Raw genomic sequence first — 22,597 nt, forward strand, 5'->3', positions numbered from 1 at the left:
AGCGCAGACTCTGGAGCATATTTCCGCCCCCCTCTTCACTACAGGTGTTAGAAGAGGTTCTGATCGAAGAGTGGCGTAACATTCAACTGGAGACTACACAATCATTATATATCAGTACTCCAAGAAGAATCGGAGCTGTATTACGGGTAAATTGGGGTCTAATCGCTTATTAATTAACCATTCCCAATTAAGTACAGGCGTTCACATTATTTTGCCTATCACCTGTACGTCTTTGGCAGGAAAATAGTTCTGAAGTCAGCTTCAGATGACGTTGCTCCAAATTTTCTCAATAGTGTTCTTCGAAAAAAGCGTCATCTTCTCTGCAGGGATCTCCTTTTGATTTCTAGAATTATCTGCGCAATATTCGCGCGTTGATCTATCCTATCGGTAGCAAAAGTAGCAGTCCGCTTCTAAATTGTCTCGATGTCTTCATTTAATCTGACCTGGCGGGTACACCAAACAATCGAGTGCTACTCAAGAATGGGTAGCACCAGCGTTCCACAAACGGTCTCCTTCATAAATAAGACACACTTTCCTAGAGTTCTCATAATAAACGGATGTGGACCATTCGCATTTCCTACTACCGTCCTTACATACTCGTTCCACTTTCTAAAGCTTCAGAGCGTTACACATAGATATTTAATCAACGTCACTCTCTGCAGCTGCACACTGGTAATACAGCAGACGTTCGTGGAAGGTTGCATTAAGAGGATCTTCCACTGGGTAAGCGACGTGAGCGTTGCCCCATCCTATTTGAAAAAAGTGGTCTCCACTCAGCAGGAATCACATGCTGTACAAGGAGGTCTCGATAACGCGCAGACGTCACGGCTCACCTGAAAGGCCCTCTGGATGTATTCTCTTCGAAGAAGTACGGACCGAGGATACAGGTGCTTGTGAGTCCACACCACACAGTCACGCATGGCGAGTGAAATTGTTCTTGGTGCGCAACACGTGGTTCAATTGCATCCCAAATTCGGCAGTCCTGTGTATTTACTGCACCCTGTAGTGTAAAATATGCCTCGTCACGCCGCATAACAATCCCCGACCACATGTCATCAACTTCGATCGGTGCCAGAAATCGATGAGCAAATTCATAACGTTCCTGCAGATCGTGAGGTTTCAGTTGCTGCACCATCTGGATCTTGTACAGATACTAAAGTAAAACAGATCGCAGATCTTATGGTACTGTTAACCGTGGGACGGAAAATTCTCCTGACATTGCGCGAGTACTAGCAATACCGGGGCACGCGCTACGTGGTCAGTTTCAGCAACAGCGATCTCGTCAATAACGTCCCCCAGAATAGGGCTCCTTGCTCCTTCCTTTCCCAGGAACGTTAAGGGCTTGTCTTCCACATTCATCCGCAATAACTTAAATTTCTCTACTTCGTTACCGCGCTTGGTACCTTCCCTCAAATCCGATTCATATTAGGCCAGTACATAAGTAACGTGGCAACTGCTGTAGTAATTCTACTAAGCGAGAAGATGGCAAGTGTTGAGAGTGTGTTGGCGCACGGTCTTGTATGTGGTTAGAGTGGAATGTTACGAGTGTGCATTGTGAAATGTTTCAAAAGTGCAATAAGTAGCACGAAATAGCCCTCTCCGTTGCTCACTACATAGCGATAACGTCCATTTATTTTTAATTTTTATTTATTTATTTTACGCGTGCTCTAGCCTGACTACCATTGTTATTGTAGTTGTGGTCTCCAGTCCGAAAATAATTTTGATGCAACGCTCCACATTAGTCCAGCCACTGCAAGCCTCTCCGTCTCTGAATAACTACCGCAATCTACGAGGGTAATGCCAAAAGTAAAGTCTCCTATTTTTTTATAAGTACACAGGCCTATTTATTTCTACAGCGGTTTACATCAGTTCACAGCTTGAACACTTAGCTATTTTTCGACAGAACTACCATTTCTATCGATGCATTTTTGTAGACGCTGTGGCAGTTTTTGTATGCCCATGTCATACCACCTCGCCGCCATGCTGTTCAGAAAGTTATGAATCTCTTCTTTCGCCCCGTCGTCGGAACTGAATCGCTTTCTGGCCAAATGTTCTTTTAACCAAGGGAACAGGTGTTAGTCGCTGGGCGCCAAGTCAGGAGTGTAGGGTGGATGGGTTCTTATGTTCCACTGGTACTGTCGCAGGAGAGCAACGATTTGCCGAGCGATGTGTGGGCGAGCGTTGTCATGGAGAATGTGTACGCACTTGCTCAACATTCCTCCTCTCCGGTCCTGAATTGCCCGTTTGAGCTTTTTCAGGGTCTCGCATTACCTGTCAGCGTTAATTGTGGTCCCAGTGGGCATAAAGTCGACCAACAATACCCTTTTCCGATCCCAAAAAACGCTTGTCATGACTCTACCGGCAGACTGTGTTTGTTTGAATTTCCGCGGCTTTGGCGAAGAAGGATGCTGTCACTGGCGTGATTGTTGCTTGGTCTCAAGTGTAAAGTGGTATGCCCAGGTTTCGTCACCCGTGACAATTGAGTCCAGAAAGTTGTCCTGTTCGGCTGCTAGGCAGTGAAAAAATTCGCGGGACGCATCAACTCGCCGCATGTGGTCCTCAGTCAGCATGCGTGGCATCCATCTTGCGCACACCTTCCGGTAGTTCAATGTTTCCGTTAAAATTCTGTGAGCGATGCTTCGGGAAACATCGGGAACCAACGTGCAGAGATCGTCCAGGGTGATCCACCGATCTTCACGCATGCGTTGCTCGACCTTCAACACCGTCTCCTCAGAAATTGATGGTTTGCCGCGCAGGGTGGCCTAGCGGTTCTAGGCGGTACAGTCTGGAACCACGCGACCGCTACGGTCGCAGGTTCGAATCCTGCCTTGGGCATGGATGTGTGTGGTGTCCTTAGGTTAGTTAGGTTCAAGTAGTTCTAAGTTCTACGGGACTGATGACCTCAGAAGTTAAGTCCCATAGTGCTAAGAGCCATTTTTTGAAATTGAAGGTCTCCCTCTCCTTTGCAAACTCTATACACCACTTACGAACATTTTTGACATCCATGCACGACTCACCAAACACTTTCGTCAATTGGCGATGCATTTTAATCGGCGCAGTGCCCTTTGCGTTCAAAAACGGAATAACTGCGCTCAATTCGCACTTGGCTGTAACATCCAACGAGAGCTCCATTCTCAATGGCTGCTAAGCCTCAGCGCGGCGTGCGCATGTTTAGACACAGCGTGTGAAGCACTCTTCATAACTGTGTAACCAACTGCCACACAGAGTTCTGTACTTATAAAAAATAGGAGACTTTACTTTTGAGATTACCCTCATATATCGACACTACAGGGAAAAAATTTGTACATGTGGAAAAACTGCGTAGATTTAGATTTGATGATAGCTTATGCCACCTGGAGGATAGTAAATGTACTGATAATAGTCTCAATGTCGTCTGCCAACACCATCTGTGTCTACCCTTTAATAGAGGACGCTCACAGCGAAAGGCACAGTGTAGTGCAAACGTGTGAAGTAAGCAGGCAACCATGCCACAGAGACGCATTTGTGCTTCCTACAGCCAACTGAGCGAATTTGCGAGGCGTCAAATTGTGACCTTCCTTTCAGAAACTGCCACACAATTTGGAAGTTGTGCGTCATTTGTGCAACAATGTTGGTATCAGTGCTCACGTGAACAATCTCACAGACGTGGTCGACATTCTGGACGTCCACGCAGCACAGTCGCCCGCCAGCATCGTCGTAATGTAAGGGCAGCAGTGGCAGATCGAACAGCTACCACAGCACATATACACTCCTAGAAATTGAAATAAGAACACCGTGAATTCATTGTCCCAGGAACGTGAAACTTTATTGACACATTCCTGGGGTCAGATACATCACATGATCACACTGACAGAACCACAGGCACATAGACACAGGCAACAGAGCATGCACAATGTCGGCACTAGTACAGTGTATATCCACCTTTCGCAGCAATGCAGGCTGCTATTCTCCCATGGAGACGATCGTAGAGATGCTGGATGTAGTCCTGTGGAACGGCTTGCCATGCCATTTCCACCTGGCGCCTCAGTTGGACCAGCGTTCGTGCTGGACGTGCAGACCGCGTGAGACGACGCTTCATCCAGTCCCAAACATGCTCAATGGGGGACAGATCCGGAGATCTTGCTGGCCAGGGTAGTTGACTTACACCTTCTAGAGCACGTTGGGTGGCACGGGATACATGCGGACGTGCATTGTCCTGTTGAAACTGCAAGTTCCCTTGCCGGTCTAGGAATGGTAGAACGATGGGTTCGATGACGGTTTGGATGTACCGTGCACTATTCAGTGTCCCCTCGACGATCACCAGAGGTGTACGGCCAGTGTAGGAGATCGCTCCCCACACCATGATGCCGGGTGTTGGCCCTGTGTGCCTCGGTCGTATGCAGTCCTGATTGTGGCGCTCACCTGCATGGCGCCAAACACGCATACGACCATCATTGGCGCCAAGGCAGAAGCGACTCTCATCGCTGAAGACGACACGTCTCCATTCGTCCCTCCATTCACGCCTGTCGCGACACCACTGGAGGCGGGCTGCACGATGTTGGGGCGTGAGCGGAAGACGGCCTAACGGTGTGCGGGACCGTAGCCCAGCTTCATGGAGACGGTTGCGAATGGTCCTCGCCGATACCCCAGGAGCAACAGTGTCCCTAATTTGCTGGGAAGTGGCGGTGCGGTCCCCTACGGCACTGCGTAGGATCCTACGGTCTTGGCGTGCATCCGTGCGTCGCTGCTGTCCGGTTCCAGGTCGACGGGCACGTGCACCTTCCGCCGACCACTGGCGACAACATCGATGTACTGTGGAGACGTCACGCCCCACATGTTGAGCAATTCGGCAGTACGTCCACCCGGTCTCCCGCATGTCCACTATACGCCCTCGCTCAAAGTCCGTGAACTGCACATACGGTTCACGTCTACGGCATGCTACCAGTGTTAAAGACTGCGATGGAGCTCCGTATGCCACGGCAAACTGGCTGACACTGACGGCGGCGGTGCACAAATGTTGCGCAGCTAGCGCCATTCGACGGCCAACACCTCGGTTCCTGGTGTGTCCGCTGTGCCGTGCGTGTGATCATTGCTTGTACAGCCCTCTCGCAGTGTCCGGAGCAAGTATGGTGCGTCTGACACACCGGTGTCAATGTGTTCTTTTTCCCATTTCCAGGAGTGTTTGAGGACTTGTGACCCGGATGTGTCAACGTGGCTTCTGTGCCCTGAAGTGTGAACACGAACTGCTGCGAACAGGTTATTAGCAGTAGGACTTTGGGCACGCACACCTCCAGCCCCTGTTCCACTCATGCTGCAGATTGACGGTGCTGTCAGAGGATGGGGCGCCGTTGTCGTCAGCGATAAAAGCTGATTTTGCTTGCACTTAAGTGTTGACTGTTTGCACTTACGACGAAAACCTGGTGAGTCCTGCCTCGTAGAATGCATTCGTCCTAGACACACCGGCACCACCTCATGCATTATGGTCTGGGATGCAATTAGCTACAACTCTCGTTCACCTTTGGTGTTTCTGGAGGGGATGCTATCTGTGCTGGGTACGTGCATAATGTTGTTGCCGTTCTTGCTACAGGTTGGTGATCTGTTATTTCAAGAGGATAATGTTCGCCCACATACTGTCCACGAAGCTCAACGTGCTCTGCGAAATGTGCAGCAACTTCTCGGAGGCTACACCACGTACCAATATGGGTGTAACAGCATGGTTCGATACGTGTTACCTCTGAACCGCTTGTGCTATTGATCTGTAAATGTAATCATTTCATGTACTTCGTAGGCAGTGTTAACAATAAATCTTGAGTGAATTGGAAACCTCTAATAGAGAGTACTATTTTTTTCCAGCAGTGTATTTCAATCAGCTTTCTATAGTCAAGTCTTGCTCCTCCTCTATAACTTTTGACCCTGACACTTCCCTCTGTTACCAACTGGAAGATGCTTTGGAGCCATTGAATGTGTCTTTGTAAACTGATCCCTTCTTTAAGTAACGGTGTGGTAATTCGATTGCTTAACTCCTCACTACGTATCAGATCTGCCCATCTAGTCTTCACCGTTGTCCTGTAGCAGCACATTTCAAAAGTCTCTACTCTCTTATTATTTGAACTACCGTCGACATTGTCTTTTTACGTCCGTACACGGCTGTAACCCAAACAAACCATCTTCGCTTAAGGCTTCCAAACATTTAAATTGTTTCATTTCAGAAATATTTTCCTTGTTATAGCCAGTCTACATTTTATATCCTCTCTACTTCAGTCATTATCAGTTATTTCACTGCCCAGATAACAAAACTCATCTACCACTTTTAGTATCTCGTTTCCTAATTTAATTTCCTCAACATCGCCTGATTTATTTCAACTAAATTCCGTTTACGTTATTTAACTATTGTTCGTGATCATCTTACAACATCTTTTCCAAATTCTCCATGCAGTTCTGTTCCTAATCCAAGTCCTTTGTCGCCTCTGACAGAATTACAAACTCACTGGCAAACTTGTTTCTGGCGACTTATTCAACGTTCAAAACGAATAACATCCAGTGTAGGCCATAATTATGCCTCTCTCCCTTCTCCCCCGTATTTTATACCTGCTACCTTCACAATTTCAACGAGTGTATTCCACTCATCATCATCAAAAGCTTTCGCTAAATCCAGAAATAAACGTAGGTTTGGTTTCCTTCTAGCTATCTTCTGTGACAGGTCGTAAGGTTAGTGCGCCAAGCATGTTCCTTCATTTCTCCGGAATCCAAACTGGTTTTCCTCGAGGTCGGCTGTTCCCAGTTGTTCCATTCTTCTGTAAATTATTCCTGTCAGTATTTTGAAATGATGGCTTACTAAACCGATGGTTCGATAACACCCATACCACTTAGCACCTGCCTTCTTTCGAACTGGCATTATTAAATTCGTCTTTCTGCTGCGGTCGCAGGTTCGAATCCTGCCTCGGGCATGGATGTGTGTGATGTCCTTAGGTTAGTTAGGTTTAAGTAGTTCTAAGTTCTAGGGGACTGATAACCACAGCAGTTGAGTCCCATAGTGCTCAGAGCCATTTGAACCAAATTCGTCTTTAAACCTAAAAATACTTCGCCTGTCCGAAATACACCACCCGAAGACAAAAAAGCACTACGTAGGTGTTATCCGAATAGGACGGAAATCGGTAGATGTGATGTTCATGTACAGACAAACAAACGATTACATTTTTACAATGAATCAGTTATTTATTCAAGAGAAAGAGTTTCATAAATAGAGCTAGTCAATAACTCGTTGGTCCACCTTTGGCCCTTGTGCAAGCAGTTACTCGGCTTGTCGTTGATTAATAGACTTGTTGAATTTACTCCTGAGGGATATCGTCTCAAGTTCTGCTCAATTGGCGCGTTAGTCGTCAAAATCCCGAGCTGGCTGGAGGGTCTTGCACATAATGATCCAAACGTTCTCAATCGGACAGAGATCCAACAACCTTGCTGGCCAAGGTAGGCTTTGGAAAGTACGAAGATAAGTAGTAGAAAATCTCGCCATGTGTGGGCGGGCATTATCTTTTTGAAATGAAAGCCCAGGATGGTTTACCATGAAAGGCAACAAAACGGGGCGTAGAATATCGCCGACGTACTGCTGTGCTGTAGGGGTGCCGCAGATTACAACCAAAGGCGGCCTACTATGAAAAGAAATGACATCCCAGATCAATACTCCTGATTCTCCGGCCGTATGAGGGGCGACAAGCGAGCTGGTGTCCCACCGCTGTCTGGGGTGCGTCCAGACACGTCTTCGCTGGTCACTGGGGTTCAGTTCGAAGCGGGACTCATCACTGTAGACAATTCTACTCCAGTCAGTAACCCTTGTCGACTTCTCACCTGATTATTAGCCAAGGTGAACGGTGCCTCATGAGCTGGAGGGCTGAGCAGGAAGCATAGATTTTAACTTCCCATTACAAAGTTTCTGTTCTTGTGGACTATTTACCTTGCAGCAGTAACGTTTCAGGAACGATATTCGTGATCTTAAAACGTCGTTGACATTCATGGGTCTCAGTTTTAATGAGAAATTCACTTGGATGTCACGCTAGAAAGAGGCTAACGTGAGGTTCCTCGGCAGCTTGAACGCAGTGTATGTTACGGCTTTATAAAACCTCTGCTCGATCCAATTTGCACTGTGGTTATGTTGTTTACAGATCCGCTATATTAAACTGGCGTCAGGGGCTCAAGGAGCGGACGCCGTTCTACGCCACTGTGATGCGATAATGAATCGGCCTTTTGCCTCCGAAGACACCAGCCCGTTGTCCGCCATTTTTAAAAATTGTAGGCAACGACTAAGTCACCATTGTAGAGTACATTTATTTGACAATGTACTGAGCTCGTATTAGTAACTTATAGATGATGAAGAAAGTCGCTTACGATCCCAGAAAAGCAGCACCTTAGAAGTTTAGGTGTGGCAAATTTAAATGTTTATTGCAAGCCTGGTGTACATAATTTTCAACCCACATTGTTATTGAGGATGAGAATGGTTTTAAAGACGAGTGAAATTACGCTTGTGCTCCTCAGTATGTTTTAAACGAATATTCTACTTTATTTTAGAAGACAACGGCGGCCCAACTTCAGTTTTCACTCATGGATCTAAATAGGGGGACGTCGAAGGATAATCATTCATATTTGCTTGCAGTCCGTTTGGGAATCACTTCTTAGCGATATTAACCTTTTGATGCAAGTATGTCAGATATTCTGAGGTCATTGGAACGAGAAGAGGTTAATAGAAGGAATAAGTATTTCATCTTGTCCGACTCCCCGAGTACCTTGGAGACTGACACACAGTTGCATCCATCAGAGGAAATATACTGTGTGATCAAGACAGCCTCCTCTATTTAATGTGACCAGGAACAGAAATTTCATTGTGCTGAGTACCGAGGCACGTAGATAAAAAGGAACTCGAAAAATGGCAAAATATGACATCCTGCACATACGATGATCTCGATCATGAGGAGAGTGCTTAGTGGGAAAACAGAGTGGTGGCGGTGCAACAGAACAAATTAGGCCCATAGAATCAACTATCTCTTTCTGAAGAACATCCCACCAGTCATTCAGAAGCAGAGAATCTACCACAACCAGAGTAAATGTAGGGGTATTCGTCGACTTATTTGGAGAGAAGACCCAAAAACTGACAATGGTTGTAGCCTATAATTTACAGTGCGTCGCATTAAAGCGAACTTCATTTTATTACAGACAAGACGATATCGCAACATCTATATTATTAAACGGCTAACCCGGTTGATGGTACCTACTCTCAGTTGTACGTTCCCTATCTAAAAGCTTCCAGGGATAACAAAAGTTTGATTTTCAGTACTTCATATAAGTATTAATTTAATTAAAAAATTAAAAATGCTCTCATAATCTACTCATTGAGAGGCAGAACCTCATGTTAAAGATTGAACACGTTAAGACATGAATTGTAGTCAGAAATTGTGTACACTGAGATGACAGAAGTCATGGGAGACCGATATCACATACGCAGATGGCGGTAGTATCGCGTACACAAGGTACAAAAGGGCAGTCGATTGATGGAGCTGTCATATGTATTTATGTGATTCGTGTGAAAAGATGAATTAACAGACTTTGATCTCGGAATGGTAGTGTGAGCTAAACGCTTGGGACATTCCATTTCCGAAATCCTTTGGGACTTGAGAACTCCGATATCAAGAATGTTCCGAGAATACCTCTCATCATGGACAACGCCGTGGCCGAAAGCCTTTACTTAAAGACCAAGAGCAGCTGCGTTCGTGTAGAGTTGTTGGTGCTGAAAGACAAGCAGCATTACGTGAAATAACCGCAGAAGTCAGTGTGGGACGCACGAGGAAAGTATCCATCAGGTCAGTACAGCGAAATTTGGCATTATTGGGCCATGGCAGCAGATGACCGACGCGAGTGCCTTTGCTGTCAGCACGACATTGCCTCCAGCGCCTCTCCTGTGGTCGTGACCACATCAGTTGGACCCTAGACGACTGGATAACCATGGCCTGGTCAGATGAGTCCCGATTTCAGTTTGGAAGAGGTGATGGGTTCGAGTGTGGCGCAGACCCCACAAAGCCATGGAGCCAAGTTGTCAACAAGGCACTGCGCAAGCTGGTGGTAGTTCTATAAAAGGGTGGTCTGTGTTTACATGGAATGGACTGGGCCCTCTCGTCCAATTACACTGACCGCTGGCTGGAAGTGGTTATCTTTGCCTCCTTCGAAACCATTTGCAGATATTCATGAACTTCATTTTCCCAAACAACCATTTGTTTGCGATTGGTTTGAAGAACATTCTCGACAATTCGAGCGAATTATTTTCCCACCCAGATGGCCCAGCATGAATCCCATCGAACGTGTATGGAAGAGAGATCAGTTCACTCACAAAAGCCTGCACCGTCAAGACTTTCGCAGTTACGGACACCTGTTGAGGCAACATTGCTCATTGTTGCTGCAGGGGACTTCCAACGACTTGTTGAGTCCGTTCCACGTCGAGATGCTGCACTACGCAGGGCAAAAGGAGACCTGACACTATATTCGGTGGTATGCCATCACTTTTGTAACTTCGGTGTATATTTCTTGATGCAGTGTAAGCCACCGTATGCAAAAGACCCAGACTATATTATCCAGCATTTGAGAATGAGGGCTTAGCCACTCGCAAGGAAACTTACACATACAGGTAATTTCAAATATTTGTGAAACTTTTCTCTCTGGCATCCCGACAGAATGACGAAAAGAATAACGCTTACCGCATCCGGCAGTCTCGCTGTTCAAGCAGTCGAACTTCACCATCAAGCAGGACGTTTTAATTTATTACTTCTTTGCGGCTAACTCTATTCGTACCATATTTTCCAGACAGTATCTACATATACCTCTGAAAGTACCTTCAAATTTATGTCATTGTACGACACATATTTTAGAAGATATGACGTCATATACGAGGGTCATTCAACAATTAAAGAGACAAATTGGTCTGGGGAAAAAAACTGTTGGTAGGGCAAGTTTGGTACTTTTATGGCTCGAAGTTGGCGTCACTGGTATGATCCCTGATCAGCTGATGTATCAGCATTATTTTGTTTATAACCTCAAAAATACGTTTGAAGATGGCGAGTCCGCTTTAAACGTCCACATTAGTTGAACAATGTTCTGTTATTCGTTTTTTACTTGCTGAAGGTCAGAAACCAGTGAATATATATTGTAGACTGTCTAAATTTGATCGTGCAATTTTTTACATGTGGGTAGAGCAGTTCAAAAATGGTTGCGACTCTGTGACTGGCGAACACCGTTCTGGCCGACCAGTTACACTTTCAACTCCCTCACTTGAAAGTCAAACTGATGATATTATTCGTGCCGACCGCCATGTGACTGTGGAAATGATAGTTGATAAGGTTCAAGTTAGTGCTGGTACAGTTCATAACATTATCTGTAACAATCTGAAGTACCGCAAAACATGTGCAAGATGGGTCCCAAAGGAGTTGATGCGGCTACACGAGGAAACAAGTTTGAGAATGTGCAAAGAGCTAAATGAACGTTATGAAAGTGAAAGTGACACTTCCTCAACAAAACTTTAACTTGTGATGAAGCTTGGGTTCACTATTACGAGCCAGAATCAAAAACACAAAGCATGGAGTGGAAGCATCCCAACTCACCTGTCAAGATAAAGTTCAAAACCCAAGTATGAGCGGGAAATGTCATGCTGACGATGTTTTGGGATGCTGAAGGTCCATTTTTTTGTGATTATCTCGAAGAGCAGCGTACAATGAACAGCCAATGCTAGTCGGATTTGCTTTCTAGTAAGGTGAAGCCAGCCATGAGAGAGAGACGTCGTGGATCTCAGAGGAGAGGTGTGATTCTCCAGCAAGACAACGCACGTCGTCATACTGCTCAACCAACCCGTGAAACCATCGACAAAATTGGCTGGGAAGTACTGCCTCACCCCCTCACAGTCCTGATTTAGCACCTAGTTATTTTCATTTGTTTGGTGCACTGAAGCAGGCATTACGTGGGAAGAGGTTCCTGGACAACGAAGACGTGAAAAAGTTTGTGGGAAATTGGTTCCAATATCAAGATAAAGAGTTCTTTGCAGCCGGAATGTAAAAGCTTCTAGTCCGTTGGAACAAGTTCATAAATGTTCAAGGGGATTATGTTGAAAAGAAGAAAAAGTATTGATTTTTAAAAATAAACGCTTTTACCTCCAGACCAATTTGTCTCTTTAATTACTGAATGACCGTCGTTTATTGCGATGCACGAAAAACTGCTTCTGCTTAAAGCTGAGAGCAAATTTCTAAGAGTATGCTCATCCAGTGTTAGCGACTTCCAACAAACTTTAAACATATTTGTAAACATTTTTTGAACATTTTTTCTCTTACCTGCTTAACGTCAAATATTTGACTCGTTAACTCATTTGTAAAGCAACTAGAAGATTATTGCAGTTTTACACATGAGAGCTCGAGTCTTTAAACAATCGGGGGTTTACCGGTTTCCTCCATTTTAAGTGGCAGCGTGGTGTTTATTGAGCAAAATGTATTTTGTTTCGGGTCATGAGTTATTTCTAAAATGATGGTGGGAGAAACTTAGTTACCATAGGATGGAGACGGCCAAACATTTCCTCTTAGAGATAGCCACAACACCTTTTTTTTTTTTTTAATTGTGGCGTTTGTTATTTCCTCCTTCTTCTTCTCCTCCTCCTCCTCCTTCTTCGGAAATGATTTTTCTCTTTAGTTTTTGGTTACTTACAGTTTTGTGTGCGTTGCTTATGTGTGCGTGAAGACTTTAACAGCAATTTTCTCTATCCGTTTTATGGAATGCTGGTAAAGACCAAGTCGTTGTCGCTCCCGCAAACATTACAACCAACCAAATCGCCGCTAGAAACAGAGTTAAAGGCCCTCTTGCCTTCTCGCGCTGACTGAGCTTCTGTACCGTGCAGTCCCGTCACTGGTTTATTGTTCAGCTTTGTTTCGTAAGTTTTCTTTCCGTGTTTGTAGATGCCGTCGAGCGTAGAGACACACATACATAGTCTGTAGGATCCGAACTTAAGCAGTTAACAGTTTGTAACGGATATATCATTAGGGTTGGGAAGTTTTTGCGTGGGAGTAATATCTTACGTCTGATAAATGGGACGTTGGGAAAAGTCTCTTGTTTCACGGATTGAAATACATTTTTACACTGGAAGTGAACGAGAAAAGATCATCTTTGTGTATGTCTTTCATTACATACTTTTATATTTGTTCGAAAAAATGTCGTCCTTACGGCCCATACATTTAAGATTCAGCACCTTTTTGAAGGTACAGGAATTAACCGAAATACAAAAGTATTAAAAATTTTCACACTATCTTGAGTAACCAATGCGTACGAGGTGTAACTGAGACGTTTGATTAATAGTTCGATGACGATTTGAGTTAAAAAATGGTTCTAATGGCTCTAAGCACTATGAGACTTAACATCTGAAGTCATCAGTCCCCTAGACTTAGAACTACTTAAACCTAACTAACCCAAGGAATCCCACACATTTATGCCCGAAGCAGGATTCGAACATGTGATGGTAGCAGCAACGCGGTTCCGGACTGAAGCGCCTAGAACCGCTCGGCCACAGCGGCCGGCAGTGTTAAAATTGCATGATCTTACGTGAAGAAGGAGATACGTGTCACGAAGCAGTACGTATTCTATTTGCAGACTCGTCTGATAATCCAATGAAAAACGCATAAATTTCGGGTTTCGTTACAGACTGCTAATCGAAAAGGAGGCCATAAAGCTACAGAAACTGAGCCATAAATTACATTTAGAACAGTTATTTTTTCCACTCTGATTTAGAGTAGCAATAAATTTCTTGGAAATTCAGAACAGCCTGGACAGTTATTCAGAGGGCTTCCGGGATATGTTCAAGACAATATTAACTGAATAATCACTATTGAGGGAGTAGTTTGAAATAAGTCTTATTTATTAATTTATTCACTGCTTTATTTCAGTTGGGAAGATTAGGGCATCCAGGGCTCCCTTATGTCTAATCATACATCGCTAGTGAGGTATAATATACAGTGGTTGGGGCAAGATATGGAAACACCGCGAGAAAAGCGTGCTTGGGCATAAATGCAGATGCAGGCTGAGCCTGCAGGATACGCTGTTGTATCTGACCCCGAACGGCAACCGTGCAATGCACTCAATACAGTCAGTCGCGGTCAGAATAGTTCAAATGGCTCTGAGCACTATGGAACTTAACATCTGAGGTCATCAGTCCCCTAGAACTTAGAACTGCTTAAACCTAACTAACCTAAGGACATCACACAACACCCAGCCATCACGAGGCAGAGAAAATCCCTGACCCCGCCGGGAATCGAACCCAGGAACCCGGGCGTGGGAAGCGAGAACGCTACCGCACGACCGGTCAGAATAGTGTTGTGTGCAATTGTGAGTGCTTTATGGCGGAACTAAGTGAATTCGAACGTGGACAGCTTGTTGGCGTTCGTAGGGTGGATGCTTCCTTAATCAAGGCAGCCAAAGCGTTAGGTGTTTCGAGAGGCATCGTATCTAAGATTAATACCGCATACAAGGAAAGCGGAACAACAGTATCCGTTAAGTCATAACGCCGACGAATGAGTCTGTTGAGTGATGAACTATGAAGCAATGGAAGAAAGTCATTTGGTCGTATGAGTTTGTTTCACTCTGTTTCCAATTTCTGACCGAGTTTACGTCCCAAGAGTGAAACATGGTGGGGCTTCGGTGATGATTTGGAAAGCAATGTCGTGGTATTCCATGCGCCCCGTAGTTATTCTGCAAGGTCGTTACTGCCAAGAATTATGGGAGCATTTTAGTTGACCAGGTCGTTACCACAGGACAATGTTTGTTACCCAATGGTAATGAGACGTTCCAAGACCACAGTGTCACTGTTCACACGATCCACATCATCCAAGTCTAGTTTTGTGAGCATGAGGATGCAGTGTTGCATCACCCGTAGTCACTGCTGTCACCAGATCTCAATATTATAGAGCCTTTGTGGTCTACTATGGAGAGAAGTGTGCGCATTGCTGTTAACCTCCAGCATCGTTACCAGAACTTGCCCCTATTTTGCAGGCAGAATGGTATAAAATCCGCTCGAAAAGCACACTGGTGCTGTATTTACGCATTCCGAGACGAATGAAAGCTGTTTTGAATGCCAATGGATTTCCTGCAATGTATTAGTTGTGGTATGTGTTGCGTTTTCGGTTTTCCATATTTTTATACACCCTGTATAATGATAATTGTAATGAAAATACTGCAGATAGTAACTTTGTTAATAATAATACAGTGACAATATATACAGGATGTTACAAAGAGGTGTTAATAATGAAGATATTTCTTAAAATCCTTATATGAATTATTATACAGGGTGTTACAAAAAGGTACGGCCAAACGTTCAGGAAACATTCCTCACACACAAATAAAGAAAAGATGTTATCTGTACATGTGTCCGGAAACGCTTAATTTCCAGGTTATAGCTCACTTTAGTTTCGTCAGTATGTACTGTACTTCCTCGATTCACCACCAGTTGGCCCAATTGAAGGAAGGTAATGTTGACTTCGGTGCTTGTGTTGACATGAGACTCATTGCTCTACAGTACTAGCCTCAAGCACATCGGTACGTAGTATCAACAGGTTAGTGTTCATCACGAACGTGGTTTTGCAGTCAGTGCAATGTTTACAGATGCGGAGTTGGCAGATGCCCATTTGATGTATGGATTAGCACGGGGCAATAGCCGTGGCGCGGTACGTTTGTATCGAGACTAATTTCCAGAACGAAGGTGTCCCGACAGGAAGACGTTCGAAGCAATTGATCGGCGTCTTAGGGAGCACGGAACATTCCAGCCTATGACTGGGGAAGGCCTAGAACGACGAGGACACCTGCAATGGACGAGGCAATTCTTCGTGCAGTTGACGATAACCCTAATGTCAGCGTCAGAGAAATTGCTGCTGTACAAGGTAACGTTGACCACGTCACTGAATGGAGAGTGCTACGGGAGAATCAGTTGTTTCCGTACCATGTACAGCGTGTGCAGGCACTATCAGCAGCTGATTGGCCTCCACGGGTACACTTCAGCGAATGGTTCATCCAACAATGTGCCAATCCTCATTTCAGTGCAAATGTTCTCTTTACGGATGAGGCTTCATTTCAACGTGATCAAATAGTAAATTTTCACAATCAACATGTGTGGGCTGACGAGAATCCGCACGCAATTGTGCAATCACGTCATCAACACAGATTTTCTGTGAACGTTTGGGCAGGCATTGTTGGTGATGTCTTGATTGGGCCCCATGTTCTTCCACTTACGCTCAATGGAGCACGTTATCATGATTTCATACGGGATACTCTACCTGTGCTGCTAGAACATGTGCCTTTACAAGTACGACACAACATGTGGGTCATGCCCGATGGAGCTCCTGCACATTTCAGTCGAAGTGATCGTACGCTTCTCAACAACAGATTCGGTGACCGATGGATTGGTAGAGGCGGACCAATTCCATGGCCTCCACGCTCTCCTGGCCTCAACCCTCTTGACCTTCATTTATGGGGGCATTTGAAAGCTCTTGTCTACGCAACACCGGTACCAAATATAGAGACTCTTCGTGCTCGTATTGTGGACGGCTGTGATTCAATACGGCATTCTCCAGGACTGCATCAGCGCATCAGGGATTCCATGCGACGGAGGGTGGATGCATGTATCCTCGGTAACGGAGGACATTTTGAACATTTCCTGTAACAAAGTGTTTGATGTCACGTTGGTGCGTTCTGTTGCTGTGTGTTTCCATTCCATAATTAATGTGATTTGAAGAGAAGTAATAAAATGAGCTCTAACATGGAAAGTAAGCGTTTCCAGACACATGTCCACATAACATATTTTCTTTCTTTGTGTGTGAGGAATGTTTCCTGAAAATTTGGCCGTACCTTTTTGTAACACCCTGTATAATAATTCATATAAGGATTTTAAATCTACTCAAGAGGATGTCGTTATCAGGAGAAAGAAAACTGGCGTTCTACGGATCGGAGCGTGGAATGTCAGATCCCTGAATCGGGCAGGTAGGTTAGAAAATTTAAAAAGGGAAATGGATAAGTTAAAGTTAGATATAGTGGGAATTAGTGCAGTTCGGTGGCAGGAGGAACAAGACTTCTGGTCACGTGACTACAGGGTTATAAACACAAAATCAAATAGAGGTCATGCAGAAGTAGGTTTAATAATGAATAAAACAATAGGAATGCGGGTAAGCTACTACAAACAGCATAGTGAACGCATTGTTGTGGCCAAGATAGATACGAAGCCCACACCTACTACAGTAGTACAAGTTTATATGCCAACTAGCTCTGCAGTTGACGAAGAAATTGAAGAAGTGTATGATGAAATAAAAGAAATTATTCAGATAGTGAAGGGTGACGAAAATTTAATAGTCATGGGTGACTGGAATTTGGTAGTAGGAAAAGGGAGAGAAGGAAACGTAGTAGGTGAATATGGACTGGGGCAAAGAAATGAAAGAGGAAGCCGCCTGGTAGAATTTTGCACAGAGCACAACTTAATCATAGCTAACACTTGGTTCAAGAATCATAAAAAAAGGTTGTACACATGGAAGAAGCCTGGAGATACTGACAGGTTTCAGATAGATTATATAATGGTATGACAGAGATTTAGGAACCAGGTTTTAAATTGTAAGACATTTCCATTGGCAGATGTGGACTCTGACCACAATCTATTGGTTATGATTAAACTGTAGATTAAAACTGAAGAAACTGCAAAAAGGTGGGAATTTAAATAGATGGGACCTAGATAAACTAAAAGAACCAGAGGTTGTACAGAGTTTCAGGGAGAGCGTAAGGGAGCAATTGACAGGAATGGGGGAAAGAAATACAATAGAAGAAGAATGGGTAGCTTTGAGGGATGAAGTAGTGAAGGCAGCAGAAGATCAAGTAGGTAAAAAGACGAGGGCTAGTAGAAATCCTTGGGTAACAGAAGAAATATTGAATTTAATTGATGAAAGGAAAAAATATAAAAATGCAGTAAATGAAGCAGGCAAAAAGGAATACAGACGTCTCAAAAATGAGATCGACAGGAAGTGCAAAATGGCTAAGCAGGGATGACTACAGGACAAATGTAAGGATGTAGACGCTTACCTCACTAGGGGTAAAATAGATACTGTTTACAGGAAAATTAGAGAGACCTTTGGAGATAAGAGAGCCACATGTATGAACATCAAGAGCTCAGATGGAAACCCAGTTCTAAGCAAAGAAGGAAAAGTAGAAAGGTGGAAGAAGTATATAGAAGGTCTATACAAGGGCGATGTACTTGAGGACAATATTATGGAAATGGAAGACGATGTAGATGAAGATGAACTGGGAGATACGATACTGCGTGAAGAGTTTGACAGAGCACTGAAAGACCTGAGTCGGAACAAGGCCCCGGGAGTAGACAACATTCCATTAGAACTACTGACGGCCTTGGGAGAGCCAGTCCTGACAAAACTCTTCCATCTGGTGAGCAAGATGTACGAGACAGGTGAAATACCCTCAGACTTCAAGAAGAATATAATAATTCCAATCCCAAAGAAAGCAGTTGTTGACAGATGTGAAAATTATCGATCTATCAGTTTAATAAGTCACAGCTGCAAAATACTAACGCGAATTGTTTACAGACGAATGCAAAAACTAGTAGAAGCCGACCTCGGGGAAGATCAGTTTGGATTCCGTAGAAATGTTGGAACACGTGAGGCAATACTGACCCTACGACGTATCTTAGGAGCTAGATTAAGGAAAGGCAAATCTACGTTTCTAGCATTTGTAGACTTAGAGAAAGGTTTTGACTATGTTGACTGGAATACTCTCTTTCAAATTCTAAAGGAGGCAGGGGTAAAATACAGGGAGCGAAAGGCTATTTACAATTTGTACAGAAAGCAGATGGCAGTTGTAAGACTCGAGGGGTATGAAAGGGAAGCGGTGGTTGGGAAGGGAGTGAGAGAGGGTTGTAGCCTATCCCCGATGTTATTCAATCTGTATATTGAGCAAGCAGTGAAGGAAACAAAAGAAAAATTCGGAGTAAGTGTTAAAATCCATGGAGAAGAAATAATAACTTTGAGGTTCGCCAATGACACTGTAATTCTGTCAGAGACAGCAAAGGACTTGGAAGAGCAGTTGAACGGATTGGATAGTGTCTTGAAAGGAGGATATAAGATGAACATCAACAAAAGCAAAACGAGGATAATGGAATGTAGTCGAATTAAGTCGGGTGCTGCTGAGGGAATTAGATTAGGAAATGAGACACTTAAAGTAGTAAAGGAGTTTTGCTATTTTGGGAGCAAAATAACTGATAATGGTCGAAGTAGAGAGGATATAAAATGTAGACTGGCAATGGCAAGGAAGGCGTTTCTGAAGAAGAGAAATTTGTTAACATCGAGTATAGATTTAAGTGTCAGGAAGTCATTTCTGAAAGTATTTGTATGGAGTGTAGCCATGTACGGAAGTGAAACATGGACGATAAATAGTTTGGACAAGAAGAGAATAGAAGCTTTCGAAATTTGGTGCTACAGAAGAATGCTGAAGATTAGATGGGTAGATCACATAACTAATGAGGAAGTATTGAATAGGATTAGGGAGAAGAGAAGTCTGTGGCACAACTTGACCAGAAGAATGGATCACCAATTTAACATTGGAGGGCAGCGTGGAGGGTAAAAATCGTAGAGGGAGACCAAGAGATGAATACACTAAGCAGATTCAGAAGGATGTAGGTTGCAGTAGGTACTGGCAGATGAAGAAGCTTGCACAGGATAGAGTAGCATGGAGAGCTGCATCAAACCAGTCTCAGGACTGAAGACCACAACAACAACAACAAGGATTTTAAGAAATATCTGCATTATTAAGACTCCCTTCTGTTCATGTAGAACGTGGGTAATGACATTTAACAGAAATGGCAGCAGTACAAAAATGAAGTGAAATTGTGGAGAAAAGGTTGACTGTTGAGATGAAGATGGAGAAGAAATATGGTAATTGTAGCAGCTCAGATAGACGGAAGAAAATGAAAAAAGATGTGAACGAGGAAAACATGAATACTTTACAGTGTGGCCGAAATCCTGGTTCATTGTCGAACAAAAGGAAAACTGCTGGAATATGCCAAGTGGTCATAGATACAGCATCAGTGTCGTTTTGAATGCAGAGCGGTTTTGGATAAGACGCTGTTGGGTGGTTTGTTCCAGGGTGCTGTGGCTGAAACTGAGAAAGGAGTGGAAATGATTTTGTGTTACGCACAGCTATAGCCGAGGTAATGTACGTATCCAATGCGATACTGGAGTCATGGAATCATGAATGGCATATGATACGCGAAGAGAGCTACTTAGGACACCAATGACTAAGAAAGCAATGAAAACACCGAAACAGTTGAAAATCGTGTGGCCTATCTGATAGCATCCAACTGGGCACAGGAAAGGCTAACATCCACACACAACTGAATATTACGCACATCTTCCAGAAACATTCATAGCAACCTGGTATTGTGTGGGGGTTTAATTACTCTACTGGCCAATAAAATTGCTACACCACTAAGATGACGTGCTACAGACGCTAAATTTAACCGATAGGAAGAAGATGCTGTGATATGCAAATGATTAGCTTTTCAAAGCATTCACACACGGTTGGAGCCGGTGGCAACTCCTACAACGTGCTGACATGAGGAAGGTTTCCAACCGATTTCTCATACAAAAACACCAGTTGACCGGCGTTGCCTGATGAAACGTTGTTGTGATGCCTCGTGTAAGGAGGAGAAATGCGTACCATCACGTTTCCGACTATGATAAAGGTCGGATTGTAGCCTATCGCGATTGCGGTTTATCGTATCGCGACATTGCTGAGATCCAATGACCGTTAGCAGAATATGGAATCGGTGGGTTCAGGAGGGTAATACGGAACGCCGTGCTGGATCCCAACGGCCTCGTAGCACTAGCACTCGAGATGACAAGCATCTTATCTGCATGGCTGTAACGGATCGTGTAGCCACGTCTCGATCCCTGAGTCAACAGATGTGGACGTTTGCAAGACAACAACTATCTGCACGAACAGTTCGACGACGTTTGCAGCAGCACGGACTATCAGCTCGGAGACCATGGCTGCGGTTACCCTTGACGCTGCATCACAGACAGGAGCGCCTGCGATGGTGGACTCGACGACGAACCTGGGTGCACGAATGGCAAAACGTCATTTTTTGGCGACATCGCGATGAACGCTCGTTGGAAGCGTGTATTCGTCATCGCCATACTGGCATATCACCCGACGTGATGGTATGGGGTGCCATTGGTTACACTTCTAGGTCACCTCTCGTTCGCATTGACTGCACTTTGAACAGTGGACGTTACATTTCAGATGTGTTACGACCCCTGGATCTACCCTTCATTCGATCCCAGCGAAACCCTACATTTCAGCAGGATAATGCACGCGCGCATGTTGCAGGTCCTTTACGGGCCTCTCTGGATACAGAAAATGTTCGACTGCTGTCCTGACCAGCACATTCTCCAGATCTGTCACCAAATGAAAACGTCTGGTCAATGGTGGCCGAGCAACTGGCTCGTCACAATACGCCAGTCACTACTCTTGATGAACTGTGGTATCGTGTTGAAGTTGCACTCTCAGCTGTACCTGTACACACCATCCAAGCTCTGTTTGACTCAATGTCCAGGGGTATCAAGTCCATTATTATGGCGAGAGTTGGTTGTTCTGGGTACTGATTTCTCAGGATCTATGCACCCAAATTGCGTGAAAATGTAATCATATGTCAGTTCTAGGATAATGTATTTGTCCAGTCCCATTTATCATGTGCATTTCTTCTTGGTGTAGCAATTTGAATGGCCAGTAGTGTATTTGCACCATGTTGAGATAAATCATACTAGTAAAGACTTCCCAGCACTGAAGACTGGACTAATTTTTGTTCACTTTCAAGTGGAAATATTTTTCTAAACCTTTGGAATGCATGCAGGCAGAGGAGAGGCGTGTGGCAACAATTTTTTTTTTTCAGTTTAGATGCTCACCCAACATTATGCTGAAATCTTTCACTGCTTCCTGGTAAGGTAATTGGAAACCATCAAGTGTGATAATCTCGAAAATGTACTCCTCTTCGCTGCCAGCCTTTCAGTGCTTTGTGGGATTGAGAGGTGTGCATTGACTTGTTGGTATGCGTTGCCTTATGAGTTTATACATGTCAGTAAGAGGTAGAACAGAAAGACAGAGAGATATTTTAATGTAGAACTTTCAAGGAAAATTATTGTCTAACGCATAGACGGAGTATATACATACCATCCGGAAAAACCAATAAAGAACAGTGGACAAGTCGCAGTATCCTTAGCTTTGGCATTGGTCCAAACGTGAGGCTTGTGGGGCTGACCTTGTTGTTATAAAGGCTCAATTCCTCGACACTGGTACCGCCCAAATTGTGGATGTTGCCCAGCGATATGAGACAAGGCCGCGGCTTGACCACCTTTTCATTGAAAGTGACTGCGGCCAGGAAGCCACTCTCAGCACTGAACTCTGCGTTTGTGAAATTCCAGAACTCATCGAATGAGCTGTCGTATTCCAGTTGTTTCATGGCCCCAATAATAGACAACAGGTTTACGTCGACCATGAGGTTCCTGCAAAAAAG

At 44.3% G+C, this 22,597-nt stretch overlaps 1 protein-coding gene across 2 annotated transcripts in view; it reads right to left on the bottom strand.

Annotated features, from left to right (window-relative positions):
• LOC126325205 (toll-like receptor 4) overlaps nucleotides 1-22,597 on the bottom strand; it is a 101,983-nt gene that overhangs the window by 50,133 nt on the left and 29,253 nt on the right. For both annotated transcript variants that reach the window (XM_049995153.1, XM_049995154.1), the window contains exon 2: nucleotides 22,255-22,586. In XM_049995153.1, coding sequence (XP_049851110.1) covers nucleotides 22,255-22,586 — 332 coding nt within the window. The remainder of the gene's footprint in view (nucleotides 1-22,254; nucleotides 22,587-22,597) is intronic.

The sequence above is a fragment of the Schistocerca gregaria genome, chromosome 2, assembly GCF_023897955.1.
Source record: "Schistocerca gregaria isolate iqSchGreg1 chromosome 2, iqSchGreg1.2, whole genome shotgun sequence".
NCBI classification, from domain to species: domain Eukaryota; kingdom Metazoa; phylum Arthropoda; class Insecta; order Orthoptera; family Acrididae; genus Schistocerca; species Schistocerca gregaria.